Here is a 15,047-nt window from a genome sequence, read left to right as displayed (position 1 = left end):
TGTGACTAGTGTCATTGTTTGAAAGCAGCAATATTTGAATAATTTGTGAGAAATTACTTTTTGACATGTATTTGGTATTCAGGAAATAATGAGGATGTTATTGATGGAGAATATTCATCCTTATAGATCCATTATACAAAAGGGAAGCTGCCATACTGACATAGTTATTGCTACATGCTACTGTGTTGACCAGTGCCATTTTTTTCCTCAATAAAGCGTAATCGAATGCAACTCTGCAAAAGGCTCTGCGTATGTGCTGTATGAAGATTTAAGTCAGAACTTGGATCCATCATAGCACATAAACGGTTCTGGTCAGAGCCCCTAATGATCTTCTCTTAGCTTCCCATCAGATCTTGGTGCTGCATTTGATATTATACAGTGGATCAAAACATAGCATCAACAATAAAGGAACAACAAACACTATTATGAAACTAGTAGGATAGACAAACTTGATGACACTGTCTATATATCTGTCTATAAAACCATATGAAGCAAATCAATTAGTCAAATTCCAAACTCTTTTTAAAGACATCACATCCTGGATGTCATGAAACTTAAATTGCAGTTCAGGCTCTAGAAGCCAACACCCTCCACACAGGTCACTATGAACCATGTCTTAGCTGCTATTGTACATGTATAGGCTGCTGGAGGATGTCCTTCATACAGAGCTCTTTATTTTTCTATCGATTTATCCTGTCATCGTTGTTCTACATGTAAATAACTTTGCTTCTTTTTCTCCCCTAGTTGTGCTTCTCCTTTATCTTTCTCTATCCTTATCTACATGTATCATCAGGCTCAGTCCTGAGTGTCCTACCATCATGTTTGTGTTTTGTAGTTGTTGGCTGCAATTAAAAGCTGCTTGCTTTTCTATATGTGGCATTTGTTAGGTTTTAGTTGTGTGAGGTCTTGTACCTCACATTGTATCGTGATTTTTTTTACTTTTTTTATGTTTAGTTTTTTATTAGTTTGTCTTTCATTTTAGTGTGTCGATCAAATTCACTTGCAGTGATGAATATAAGTTTGTCAAGTTACATAAAAAGTAATTTTTATTGGAGTAGTACTTTTGTACTTCAGGTTCATAGCGACGTATTATTAATCGTGCAAGCAGCGCCACCTGCTGGCGTCTGGTCGTACCGACACCACCTGCCACGGAAACGGCTAATAGCAACACTTGCTGTTTCACGGAGGACAGAAAATATGACGTGGGTGTTGGAGGGTAAAGTCCTCGCAACCAGCGTTAACCAGCAGTTCATTTATTTCCACTGTGTGGATGAACAGAGGGGGGCTCAGCTGTAGAATAACAAAAAACGTGTAATTTGACAACACGGTCACAACACACAATACCGCTGTAATGAGGACAGTTGCCGCTAACTTATAATATTGACGTTTATTGTTTTGCTAATTTCACAAAATATTCGAGATAGTTTTTATAAGCGAAGCTAATAAACCTAAACCATACTCCAAAGACAAAATGCAGAGGTTTGACATTTTATATTTTATTGACAAAAGATCGTAGCAATAAACAGCACATTTATTTAGTCCTCATTCTCGTTTAGCGACTTCCGTAACTACAACACGAGAAACGAACAAACTGCGTCAGATCACGCCTTGTCAACTGTTTAGATCGTGTACAGACGGCAAAACATCGTCAAGGTGTCGACGAGGAGAGCTAACTAAGTGCGGCATTAGGACCCCAAGGTGAAGTTGGTTTGACTGGGATATTCAACAGATACAAACAACAACAAAACGAGACTGCCCGGCGCGTGAAGACGTTAGGCACCGTTGATAAATTATGTTGACTGTCAAAAAATACAGTCCAAACCATAAAACCTACTGATTCAAAACCTTTTCCAATTAGCATTTTCCAAATATGGTTTGTTTCAAATAGACTCCAGAGAACTACTGGCAGATGCAATACTTAGTTGCTTGTTTAAAAATGGTTTTGCTGAACCTAATGCAACTACTGTACTACAGCTGAGCAGTGGTCTGCAGTTAGTTTCAGTCTTTTTAAAGATGACAGTAAAAGCTATTTAAAATGGTCTCAGGACTGAAAAGAAAACAGGACAGAAGCATTTTATTCAGATACGGTTTCATGTGTGACAGGTAACAAGCTGAAAGCTGTGTGTAAAATTACATGCTATAAAACACAAGTGGAGTAGCTTACCCCAAACCCTATTTTCTGGGATTGTGTGGGAAGGGGGTATAGCTACCTATACAGAGTATATCTCTGCAACCATAAGGGCTATTTGAATACATTTGGTGTCATAATGTAGGGGGTACTTGTGAGATGTAATATTAGGTCAAATAAGTGTAAGTGTTACTAGTGAAAAGTTAATGAACTTGGAAAACAACAAAAATAAAAAAAATCTATCTTCAGTTGGAAAAAATGCACCTACAGTTTAAGTCTGACTCTGTCTTTGTTCCCTCTTGTGACAAAAAAAATACAATTTTAATTATAGTTATTTACAAAAATGAACAAATAACGATTATGAACTGCAGCTTGCTGTGTCACATTCAATACTGGTTATTGCACGTTTATGTTTGTGTCTGTAAAGAGTCATTGAGTCATTGTATTGTGTGACCAATGGAGTTCAGCTCAGGAACAGCCTGGGGGAAGAAGCTGACTCTGTGTCTGGTGATTTTGGTGGCTATGGCTCTGTGACGCCTGCCAGAGGGGGTGAGTTTGAACAGTTTGTGTGCAGGTTGTATGGGGTCAGCTGTGCTGCTGACAGCCCTAGTGTGGCCTGGTACAGATGCTAAGTGGACAGAAGCTCAGTCCATCTGTGATTTTTTCTGCTTGGTGGCTGAACAAACCACACAGTGATGGAGGTGCAGAGGATAGACTGAATGATGGCCATGTAGAAGATGGTGAGCAGCTCCTGGGGCAGGTTGAACTTGAGCTGTATCAGAAAGTACAACCTCTGCTGGGCCTTTTTGTGGACAGTGTCTATGTGGGGGGGCCACTTTAGGTCCTGTGAAATGGTGGACCCTGGCAACCTGAATGAGTCCACGGCGGTGTTGTTGTGGATGGTGAGGGGGAACATGTTCTAAGCTAAAAAATCATAATATTTTTATTTCTTTACCTATAGAAGTGAAATACTAGTTATTAGTTTAAACAAAATAAGTTTCATCTGTACATATATAACTAAATACATAACCATACTACTGAAAATGGGTTAAAAATTGAAACTGCAATGCCCCATACAACCACTAGAGGGACCCAGAGCTCAGGGTTGAGCTGGTTGAGCTGCCTTTCCTGGGGCTTATCTCTGCACAGCAAACTCTGATTCTGGTGTGAGCTCGTTTGAAATGCAACAGCAACTAATCCCACTGTACCAGCCAATGTGAGATTGACAGCTCTGTCAGCCAATAAGATCAGCTTTGGGAATAAGATCAGATTTGGGAATTACTGGACATGACTTTCTGCTAATAAAACGCTTTAGACTGGCTTTAGGGATGGCCAGCGATGTGTGAAACGATTGGTTTATGACTCTTGAAGTAGTGTAAATGGAAAATTGGATTGGTTTGACAGTAATTTTACATAGCAAAAATGTTGAATCAAAGTGATAATAGAGTATTCAGATAAGTGCTGATGTTCTCTCGCATTTATTGTCTACCATGGCAAAGCGCACATCATTCTTTTATTTTAGTTGTAGTGTATTTGGTGAACAAAGTTTTGTAGCCATTAATGTGTCACCAATGCTAACCTAAATAGCGATAGGTGGCACTATAGAGTATCTGTATTTTTGTTTATTATTAGGGCTGTGTTTGATTAATGGGAAAGACATTTACTGTATACAGCACTGTAGCCAAAACTCTACTGTTTAATTTGATGTATGGCATGTATATATTCCTTCATATTTATTGCATGTGTTTATGACGTAAAGCTTATCACAAAAAACTACAAGAAGCCAAAAATTCCAATAAATATTCTTCTATTTAATATGTTTCTTGTGTCTTAGATGAGCACACCAACTGTAATGGTCATGTGTTACATTATGTTTTGTTTGATGACTAGTGTCTTTTGATCACATGATTTTTTCTGTTTGATTATTAGATGCATCTGCTTACCTGTGCGCAGAGGTGTGGTGTCACTGAGAGCACAGAGGCAGGAGCCTCTACTATAGTTGATTGCTTGGGCTACTGCCTATGTTGACTTCGAGTGTAACATCTGCCTTTTCATTAAACATTTCGGTACCAACCTGAAGGGGTTTCATGAGTCCGCTTGGAAGTTAGCGTGGTGCGTGTGCAATTAGGACGGACCCGTGGCTCTGATGCTCAAGTGGAAAAGTAGTCGAGAGGGTTTTGCTACTTTACACCAACTGTGCAATGTGTGCCACTTTTAAACCTCCAGGATATGGACCTGGCATTACAAACTGGCTAAATTGGTTACATTCAAAGATTCAAACAACACACTTTAACAGGTCCAGTGCGATGAGTGTAAAAGATGATTTCATGCCATGTCTGAGTACGAAGAATGTAGAGTTTGAAAAGGCCAAGCAAGGATTGTGGAATTGTCTCTTGTGTAAATAAGAACATGGTAATGAAGCATTTCCTTATATTACTGGAAATACTAATATTCTAATTAAAATATTGTGCCATAATCAGTTTAAATCGATATTTTGGAGCAGGTTTGAACCAGTAAAATAAAATAATAATAATAATGATAATAATGAAATATTATTGAAAAATATGCAAAGTAGGAATATCCTCATAAAAAGGAATGAAAAATGAATGTGCCTTATGAGGGAGATATAGCCACGCATTTTGGAACAGGTTTTGAACCAGTACTGTAGGACGGTATTGAATTTTTCTTGAGAATCCGAATAATTTATCAACAGTCCCTTATCCAACGCCTTCATGCGCGTCTCGTTCTGTTGCCGACTGGCGAACGTCAAACGCAGATCGCTCGTACAAACACGGATCACTTGTCCTGAGGTGCTTTCAAGACGGTCATCAGTCAGTCTGGAAAGGCGTTAAACTTTAACACCGGTTCCCGAGGCGAAGCTAAAGGTCGGTCTAATATGCTATTTGTACAGTAGGAGACTAAGCCTGTAAGCCTGGACCAAAGCAAGTGCCGTGTTGTCTTTAGCTTAGCGCTATCTGTGCAACGTTTGTTTGTCAGCGTCAGTCATAGGTGCAATAATAGATATGAATTGACGCTCGTTTACTGAATGGTTGCATGGTGCTGGTTAATAGCTACAAACCGTGGCTGTGTTCATTTGGCCACTTTAACTGTACGTGCAGTACAGTGGCTGGATGTAGATGACAGCGCCTCCATCCGTGACGTCAGGTGACGTGAAATGGAGATCAATCTTAGTGAAGCGCCTCTCGTGCGTCCGCTGTCGTTGCTAATGACGATGTTTGCTGTCAACAGCAAGGGGCCAGTGTTTCCTTCATGATTTAGCATCATGTGTTTTTATTCTGCATCTTGTTTTTCAGGGTATCTCCATCTCCTAGCAGCTGCATAGGTATATTATTTAGAATATAGCGGTTGTAATAGTTATATAGTTTTACTGTATAATCCTAATTTCCATTGCACTTGACCGCAGGCAGGTTTCTGCATAACGTGCTGTACAGTATGTGAGAGGACTGTGTGACTGTCTGTCCAGGTGCAGCCATGCCTGCCTCTCTGCTGTGGGCAGTGGATGTGTACGGACGCATCTACAGCCTGTCCACGTCAGGGCAGCAGTGGGAGCAGTGCCATGATGCCCAGCTGGAGTTTAAGCGAGTTGCAGCGACTCAGCAGTGTTGCTGGGCTATCGCCTGCGACAATACAATCTACCTGAATCTCTACCCCTCGGACTTGCCTGTCCGCTGCAAGGAGGAGACTTATGAAAACCAAGTGGGTCACTTTCCCCAAACTTTGTGTGCTTGTGTACTTGTGTGTGACTAAACGACTGGGAGACAAATGCAACATCCTCATAAAGCTGTACCTCACTTCCTCTGTTACTTCCAAAACACACATTGCAAGCATATGAAACCACTGTGTGGAACTTACTATGATCGTTTTGGATTTGGATTGCATTGTAGGTTACATTCATTAAACCAGTAAACTGTTGTCTCCCTGTACTTCATGTAACCAGGGCATTTATATTGGATTATTGGGATAATCATGGACACAGTCATTACTTTTTGTTTAGCATGATGTGCATTCTAACATCTTTTTCTGGCCTTCTGCAGCGATGGAATCCTGTTGATGGTTTTTCAGAACGCTTGTTGCCAAGCGACCGCTGGCAGTGGAGTGATGTTACAGGTCTTCAGCACCAACCTCTGGACAGCTTCAGGCTTCCCTCCAACAGCTGGGAGTGGGAGGGAGATTGGTACATTGATGAAAACTTTGAGGGAGAGCCCACGGAAAAAAGCGCAAGTGGCTAATGATTATTTTGCTTGCTTCATGTACTGTGAATTTTTCATGCCTGTATTGATTTAATGATAGGTGTCTTTTTGCAGGGATGGACCTATGCCATCGACTTCCCTGCCTACTACACTAAAGACAAGAAGTGGAACTCCTGCGTCCGTCGTAGGCGATGGCTCCGTTACCGAAGATACAGAGCCATGGACACTTGGGTTAAGGTAATTTTTATGCTGCGTCTGAGTCTGTGTGTCAAATGTCTCTTAGTTTAACTAAAAACTGTCCTGCCTCAGATTCCCTCACAGCAGACTACGCTACCTGATCCTTTCAGCGACATAAGCTGTGGAGCTTGGGAGATCAGTGAAGAGTCCATGGGCCACCTTTCACTCTGGGCTGTTTCCCTGCAAGGCAAGGTACAGGACATACAGCACACACACGTGTTTGTATTTACATCTTAGTGCGGACTCACCATTGACATGCCTTCCCTAGCCTCTAACCCTAACCCTCTGATCCGAACCAAAACTCAATTCTAACCTTAGCCCTAAAATAAATTTTAACCCTCAAATAGACCTTTAAAGTAAAAAAACAATTGATTCCCAGTTTGATGTGAATGTACACACGCACATACGCACACCACAAAAACCATAGTATTTTATGTAACTATCTGTGTGTCCATAATGACATGTTTTGTAGCATTTGTTTTTCAATTTAGCATTTTGAAAATTTTTTTAATTGAGTAAAAATTATGAAACAGCATAGTTCTCAGAGGAGATTATTTAGAATTAGTTGTACAACCAAACCTTCAGCTTATTGAACTTTGCTAAAAAACTAATTTAAAATGTAGTTCACCTTTTGTAAAATGTGAAAGATCAAGCAGCATCTACAGTAGCGACGATGAAACTTAGCAACTTAGTTTCCATTTCTACTAAAGGGTGCATGTGTAAGGCGCTATGTGACAAATTATGTGGTTGACATTTACTGAGAAACTGCATGCGTCCTATGCAAAGCGTAAGAATATTACTGCTATACTTATAACTTTCACAATCATGTCTCTCTTCTTTCTCTCTTTCTTTTTTGACCTCTTTTACTTCATGTAGGTGTGGTTTAGAGAGGGAATCTATTATCAAAATCCTGAGGGCTCCTCGTGGGAGGAGATTCCTCCTCCAGGGGAGGTGGTCCAGATCAGCTGTGGCCCTGGAGACCTGGTGTGGGCAGTAATGTGGGAGGGGCAGCTCATTGTCAGGGAGGGCATTAGCAGGGTTTGCCCCAGAGGTACACCATCTCACTTACTAAGGTCATTAGTGTTTGGGCGGGATTGTGTCTGTGTTTGCATCTGTTTCAGTATTCTTTTCTTTAACCTAGGTACTTCCTGGACGGTGGTGGAGTCTCCCAGTCCTGATGTAGGAGCTATACATGTAGCTGTAGGCACCAGTGTCGTTTGGGTCGTGACAAAAGACAACAAAGTAAGATCAGTCTGCCAGAAAATTAGAAAATACATACAGCACGACTGCAATACTGATAAATGTTATTGAAAAGTAATCATTTTATTAACAGAAGCTGTTTCTCTAGGTGTGGTTTAGACGGGGTGTGAATTCCTACAATCCCTGTGGCTCTGGATGGATGAACATGGTTGGGGAAATGATCATGATCAACGTAGGACTCAATGACCAGGTGATGTAAAAACCTGCAGGAGTAACCTTTGGAAAAACGGAGGAAACACATACAATAAATGTGTATGTCTAGTTATTACCTCTAAACTTTCTGTACAGTTTTTATGGTCCCTATGTGTTGTTTTACTCAGGTGTGGGGTATCAGCTGTGACGATCGAGCAGTGTACTTCAGACAAGGAGTGACCTCCAGTGAGCTGAGTGGGAAAACTTGGAAGCTCATCAGTGTTCCCCGAGATCAAGATCGAGCCCACTCCAGTGCCAGCACAAACAGTACACAGAGGTGGAGAAGCCTCAGCGAACACACACACACACACACACACACACACACACACACACACACACACACACACACACACACACACACACACACACACACACACACACGCACAGACATTTCAGGTCAGAGGAAACAAAGCATACAGATGAGCTAGCGCTAGAGCAGCTAGAGATGTGGGACATCAAGTAACAAAAAGGAATTTCAGAGAAGGGTTTACATATACATTACATATAATGTTTGCCAATTTTGAATTATTTTCTGAGTAGTAATGGGAATAAATGAACCTTTTCTTTTTCTGTCTCTCAGTGCTGGATGTTTTTTCAGTGGTGAGGTGCGTGCTCAGTCTGCAGTGAGTGATGTGGAATCAGACACACAGAACGTATCTATAGATGAAGCCATCTGCCTTGTCACTTCTGCCTCACCCGAGTCCATTGTTGATGCTTCTTTAGACCAATCCACTGACACACCCAAACCATGCATTCCCAAAGTCACCAGCGACAGCTTCATCTCTGAGCTTGTTTCCGATCGAGAACCACTGAAATCCACTGAAACAGACGTCGGATCTGCCGCTCTGGCTGTTCTGGTGGACGAGATCAAAAGCCCTTCTGTTGGGGTATCTCCTGACCCTCAGTGGAGTAATGTAGAATTAGAGGAGGCACGTGCTCAGCAGGTGCAGGCTGGAGCAATGCAGGACTCTGCTGATACATGCAGCTTGTCTTCTGTGGCTACATACACTCTGGCAATGGAGGATTTGTATGGAGCAGATGAGCACCCATTGTGGGCATGGGTGAGCGGAGGAGGCTGCTCTGTGGACAGTCACTCCCAGCTCAACTGGTTCAACTGCTCAGTGAACACTTGTGAGTAAACTAATTGGATTGTTCATGCTGTAGTGAACAGTAATAGCCTTTTGCCTAAATATATTTTTTAGTTGGGATTTGTGCAATTCTAGTAGCATTAATGTTACACATGATTTTGTTTTAATTACAGTTTGATTTTTCTACATCTCTTTTGACAGCATTGGTCCTCCCAGTCCAGTCTATGAGTTTGTCTGTCACCTCAGCCCAGATGTCATCATGGAGGAGACAAATCTTTGAACAGCTCAGTGAAAGGACCAAGAGAGAAATGGATAATTTCAAACATTATGAACAAGCTATAGAACAGGTGTGTGTGTGTGTGTGCGCGTGTGCGTGCACGTGCATGCATTAATTTGTGATTTTACTGATTGAAGACGTTCCCTACTTGCCCTCAAAATAACAAATGCTGCCTTAAATGTTAATTCTTCTTCTGCCTTCATTGTGTTACTTTTTAACACATGCTTCTGTTTACAGGCTGTGTGGGTGAAAAAGGGAAGCATGCAGTGGTGGAGAGACTGGAAGCCATACAGGTGGATAGATGTTAATTTTGCCCTGGAGCAGTTCTCAGGACCAGAGGGCACTAAAGATGGCATCCTTTTTATTTATTACAACTTCTATGAAGAGAAAAAGGTACGTTAGATGCATGTCCTGTCCAAAATGACACCCGCTGTTCACAATAAATACTTCCTAACAATATATATATTTTTTGTCATTTTCTCCAGTACATACATGCATTCATCAACGAGGTCACCATCCTAGTTCCTGTGTTGAATGACTCCAAACACACTTTTGCCATCTACACTCCAGAGCGAACAAAACAGAGGTGGCCAATCAGACTGGCAGCAGCTACAGAGCAGGAAATGCATGACTGGGTATGTATATCAGAAATATATATACTCATTGATCTGGTGGATCACAGCATTGCTCATGCTCACGTAAAGGGGCTTGATAAAGGCTGCTACGCTGTTGCAGGGGATTCAGGTTATGTCTACGCTGCGAAGTGGTGGAATAACTGGAACAAGTAGCACTGTCATGGTTATGTTGTGGGCTGTCCTCTTCCTCTCTGTCTGAATCCACCTCCCTCCTTTCCACCAGCTGGCATTGTTGAGCTTGTCATGCTGTCACTCCCGGGGGATCCACGGTCCTCCATCCAAACAGGCCATCTGGTCCATCACCTGTAAAGGAGACGTCTTTGTCAGTGAGCCCTCTTCCAGTCTGGAGGCCATGCCATACCCCACCCCCTGTGATCAGATGTAAGAATACCTTACATTGAGCTCAACAATGCAAATATGGAAATACATTAGATAATACCAAAATATAAAAACAAACATAACAACAAAACCCCTGTGTTTGCCTTTGTGCAGGTTCTGGCGGCAGATTGGAGGTCACCTGCGTGTAGTGGAATGTAACAGCGCTGGCATAGTGTGGGGGATTGGCTATGACCACACCGCATGGGTCTACACTGGGGGCTACGGAGGGAGCTTCCTCCAGGGACTGGCCAGTAGCACAGACAACATTTGCATGCAGACAGACATCAAGAGTGTCTACATCTACGAAAACCAGAGGTGGAACCCGGTCACCGGCTACACTAGCAGGTATTAAGTTCTCCATATACAGCACTAGATTATTGCCTACACGTTTAGTAAAAGATTTAAGCCATAAAGTTTACGATCAAGCGGCTGAAATACATGTTCTCTTGGTTTTGTGTTTGGTGTAAAATGTGTTTGCTTGGTTTCAGGGGCCTGCCTACTGACCGCTATATGTGGAGTGATGCATCAGGGTTACATGAGTGCACCAAGACTAATACCAAGGCTCCCTCCCCTCAGTGGACATGGGTAAGGCAAGCATTTATCATCTTAGCAGATTAACCCCAATGCTTTACCTTGACACCTATAAACCTTCACATTATGATTTCAGGTGTCCGACTGGGCGATTGACTACAGTGTTTCTGGGGGAACAGACAGAGAAGGCTGGCAGTATGCAACTGATTTTCCAGCGTAGGTTTTTCCTTTTCTGTTCCTGAGACCCACCTGCTGGTCCAAATTATGCAGCTTTGTTGTTTTAAAAATAACTTTCAGTTCATTCTGTCATTCTTTTTTGCTCTTCCCCTTCTCTGTGCAGGTTATATTCTGGCCATAAAACTATGAAGGACTTTGTGCGTCGGAGGCGTTGGGCCAGGTACACAACAAAACAGCATATTCGTCTGCCGTTCCCCCTGGTCTAAAATGATCATAAAGCTCATTTGATTAATAATTCACGTCATTGTTAGGCTTGAATCTGAGTCATTCTCCACACCCCATTATCTGCAGTATATTTATCATTGAATATTGTTATTTTGTTTCCATTGTGTAAAGGAAGTGCAAATTGACCACAACTGGACCCTGGCAGGAAGTTCCACCTATTCTACTGAGTGATGTTACAATCCTGCCGTGTCCAGCTCAAAGCAGTGTCGATGTGGTTCCTCTTTGGGCAATTAGCAATAAAGGCGACGTCCTTTGCCGACTGGAAGTTACCACACTGACACCTGCTGTGAGTTATACTGCATAGAAGCTGACAAACCCTGGTAAACAGGTTTTGGCTGTTTACTTGGGTGAGTCATCAAACATTTGTCCTGTACATTCGTTTAATTTTGCTGCCCTCAACACAAATGTGCTGCAGCACAAATAACCGTGTTGCCCTCCATTTGGCCCTGTGGGGTCTGTTTGTTTTTGTTGTAATGGCGGCTTCTTTAATGTATGCTGTAGATGTTTATTACATTCTCTAACGTAACATTTTCTCACTGGTCTTTCAGGGATCATCCTGGCTCCACGTGGGAACTGACCAGCCTTTCAAGTCAATCTCAATTGGAGCTGCCAGTCAGGTTTGGGCCATTGCCAAAGATGGTTCTGCCTTTTACAGGGGATCGGTCACTCCACAGAGTCCAGCAGGTCAGTGGGAAAGCCTCAGTTTGTCCACATCCTGAGTAGTTCCCAGGCAAGCTATATATATATATATATATATATATATATATATATATATATATATATATATATATAAGCTGTACGCCAAGAGTAAGCGAGACATCGACTCGCTGATCCACACCACCAGGATCTACAGCTCGGACATCGGGATGTCATTCGAGCTCGAGAAATGTGGGAGGATGGTGACAAAGAGAGGCAAGGTAATCCACACAGAAGAGGTCCCAGAAGGAACAATAGCAGACATTGAGGACAATTACAAGTACCTTGGAATACCACAGGCAAACGGCAACCTTGAACAGGCAACAAGGAATGCGGCAACACGACAACTTGTGTTGTCACCCTCTACTTCTTCTCTATCTCTTCTTTCATCCTGTGATGGATGGATGGATGGATGGATGGATGGATGGATGGATGGATGATGGATGGATGGATGGATGGATGGATATATGTGTGTGTCTAAATACATAGACACACAGACTAAATCTAACAGGGATAATATAATATTTGTCTCATATGTGTCTTTGAGTTTCCTTAAATTTGTTTAAGGACTTTAAAATTTGATCTGTCTCCCCCTGCAGGTGACTGCTGGTACCACATTCCTTCCCCAGCCAAACAGAAGCTGAAGCAGGTGTCTGTTGGGAGGACGTCAGTCTACACTGTAGATGAAAATGGTAAAAAAATGAAATTGTATCAACAACCAATATTTTCTGCTGATTGGGTTTTAAATGTGTCTTATGTGTTTACTGTGTAGGCAACCTGTGGTTCCGAGTGGGTGTTACTCCCACCTATCCTCAGGGCTCCTTCTGGGAACACATTTCTAATAACGTGCGGAAAGTCTCTGTGGGTCCTCTGGACCAGGTCAGTTTTTTAGTTATTTAAAAAAAAATGTTATTATTAAGTCTAAGTCACTTCGCCTTATTGCAATCTGACTTTTGCCAATTTCCTATTTAGCTTTCAATCACCAAAGTGAAACTGAAGTAATTTTACTGAAAGATGCAAATGTATTTGGTCCATCAATGAATCCAGGACATACTTGTCAACATTTGGTTGTAGGTATGGATCATAGCAGACAAGGTGCAGGGCAGTCGGAGTCTGAGCTGTGGCACAGTGTGTCACCGACTCGGAGTCCAACCTATGGCCCCTAAAGGACAATCATGGGACTATGGCATTGGGGTAAGACGTCAAAATGGAAACTATGTGATTGTCTGGACATTTCAGAAACATCCACAACAATCTACTATTGTTTTATCCAAACATGATTATTTTTGTATGCATGACATAATTAGACAACTACTACTCTTCTCTACTTCTCTTGCCTATGGGTATTGGGTCATGACAAAAGATCATAGATGCTGAAATGAGTAGCAGAGACAGGAAGTTTGGATCAGAGCCGTTGCTTTTCCACAGGAGAACCAGCCAGTTGAGGTTGCTCAGGCTTCTGTTATAAATGTCTGTTGACAAAGTGTCCAGACATTACACATCTGGTCTCATAAACTTGTTCCCGGGATAAGCAGCAGCAGCAGCAGTAGTAGTAGATAGACGGATGAAATTAAGCACATGCAAAAGGGTGAATCGAAATCCTTGCTCCTTTAAACCACTAAGGCTCCCTTGTCTTTGCTTTGTCATTTTTTTTCAAACGTAAGCCCCCTTATGTAAACTACAAGAGATCAGAACAATGCAAAGGTGTGTCTCACTGCAGTGTCTCAGGTTCCAGGCTAAAATCAGCACGTTTTCAAAGTCACACAGTAAACAGGTCTGTAAACACCCACAAAAGCCTGCTTTTTTCCCCCATCTGTCTTGCGTTTCTGTCTTTTAGGGTGGATGGGACCACATCACAGTGAGAGGAAACTCAATAGAGCCGCCTCGGATCTGTCTTGCTTCTTGCACAGAGTCATCAGCCTCCGTCCCTAACAGCCACCTTCCCGTTTAAGAAAACAGAGGTCAAAGACTGCTGAAAATTGTTTGACATACACAAAATACTCTATGTAGCCATCCTAAACCACATTACATTTTATCACAGATCTATTATATGTACCTTTTGCAATTTGGACTAAGAACTTAGCTGACAGGGTTGTGATGTTTGGTTTGAGCAGAACATGTTTATAAAAGTTGTATGTTTGTATTTCAAAATGGATATAACTAAGGTGCTCAGCTGCTAAACGCCAGAGCTGCTATTGTGTGCAATTAGTGCTATTGTGAAACGTTTATGGTTCAACATTAGCACAGACAAATTGATAACTCAACATCCAGGCTGCCTCTTTTTTCTGATAATATGATAAACCCTTTCGTTCTGCAGGGAAGGATTACCCACTTGCTACTGTAGTCTTATTTTAGTACATGCTGTAGTACTGTAGCTGACTGCATTACTTCAGCGCTACAGCATTGGTTCAGTTTACCTATGGTGGGGTTGATCTTGTACTTTTATTTTTTTCTATTTTTGACGTGGGTGGCACATGCACAATTATGACAATTTTAAATGTAGAAAACTTTAGACTACTTGTAAAATTCTAGTGCAAAAACTGAACCTTCCTCTTTCTCAGGAAAATGTTTTTGTTGCTTGTCGTACTTCCTTTAGACACAGTGGTATGACTGAGCAATTTGAAAGTATTATTAATCTGTAAGATAATATTCTATAGTAGGTACAGTGGCTTTGTAGTGATACTTTGTCAAGTTAGTGTAATGTTTGTACATATCAAAGAGCAATTGTTTAATATACTTACTCATATAAAATATGCACCCTCACAATAGGATGAGACTCAACAGTTGCATCTCTAGCTTTATGTTAATAGCAGCTCATATTCACTGTGTATAACTCATGTCATGGTGTGTTACCATAGAGTGAAAAACTCTAACAACAATCCATATCAATAAATAAATGTCTTTATTGATAACTGCTTAAATAGAATTTTTCTACTACTACTCTATGATCTT

The 15,047-nt window shown here is 41.6% G+C and overlaps 1 protein-coding gene across 5 annotated transcripts; it reads left to right on the top strand.

The window, feature by feature from the left end:
- The first annotated feature begins 384 nt into the window (after positions 1 to 384).
- Positions 385 to 15,010, top strand: tecpr1a (tectonin beta-propeller repeat containing 1a). Of its 5 annotated transcripts, XM_029133578.3 has the most exons (24): positions 385 to 1,216; positions 5,613 to 5,845; positions 6,184 to 6,366; positions 6,454 to 6,576; positions 6,649 to 6,768; positions 7,453 to 7,627; positions 7,718 to 7,818; positions 7,925 to 8,026; positions 8,157 to 8,305; positions 8,609 to 9,159; positions 9,318 to 9,463; positions 9,631 to 9,786; positions 9,879 to 10,028; positions 10,252 to 10,409; positions 10,521 to 10,751; positions 10,895 to 10,991; positions 11,074 to 11,153; positions 11,278 to 11,334; positions 11,511 to 11,685; positions 11,948 to 12,083; positions 12,695 to 12,787; positions 12,868 to 12,974; positions 13,170 to 13,289; positions 13,933 to 15,010. In XM_029133578.3, the coding sequence occupies exons 1-24, from the start codon at positions 1,009 to 1,011 to the stop codon at positions 14,044 to 14,046; spliced, it is 3,765 nt and encodes a 1,254-aa protein (XP_028989411.1). In that variant the 5' UTR covers positions 385 to 1,008; the 3' UTR covers positions 14,047 to 15,010. The 5 variants fall into 5 exon arrangements, with proteins under 5 accessions (XP_028989411.1, XP_028989410.1, XP_040924348.1 ...); XM_029133577.3 differs by having other exon boundaries at positions 7,453 to 7,818; XM_041068414.2 differs by having other exon boundaries at positions 6,184 to 6,370; positions 7,453 to 7,818.
- Positions 15,011 to 15,047: the final 37 nt, after the last annotated feature.

Source organism: Betta splendens, chromosome 19, assembly GCF_900634795.4.
Source record: "Betta splendens chromosome 19, fBetSpl5.4, whole genome shotgun sequence".
Taxonomy (NCBI): Eukaryota; Metazoa; Chordata; class Actinopteri; order Anabantiformes; family Osphronemidae; genus Betta; species Betta splendens.
This window is presented reverse-complemented; position numbering and strand designations above follow the sequence as displayed.

Bases quoted from the DNA above. Each gene is read 5' to 3' on its own strand.
- tecpr1a (XM_029133577.3), top strand. From the start codon at position 1,009: ATGAATATAAGTTTGTCAAGTTACATAAAAAGTAATTTTTATTGGAGT. The intron at 9,787-9,878 runs GTACGTTAGATG...CATTTTCTCCAG, and splicing joins ACTTCTATGAAGAGAAAAAG to TACATACATGCATTCATCAA. The intron at 12,975-13,169 runs GTCAGTTTTTTA...ATTTGGTTGTAG, and splicing joins CTGTGGGTCCTCTGGACCAG to GTATGGATCATAGCAGACAA.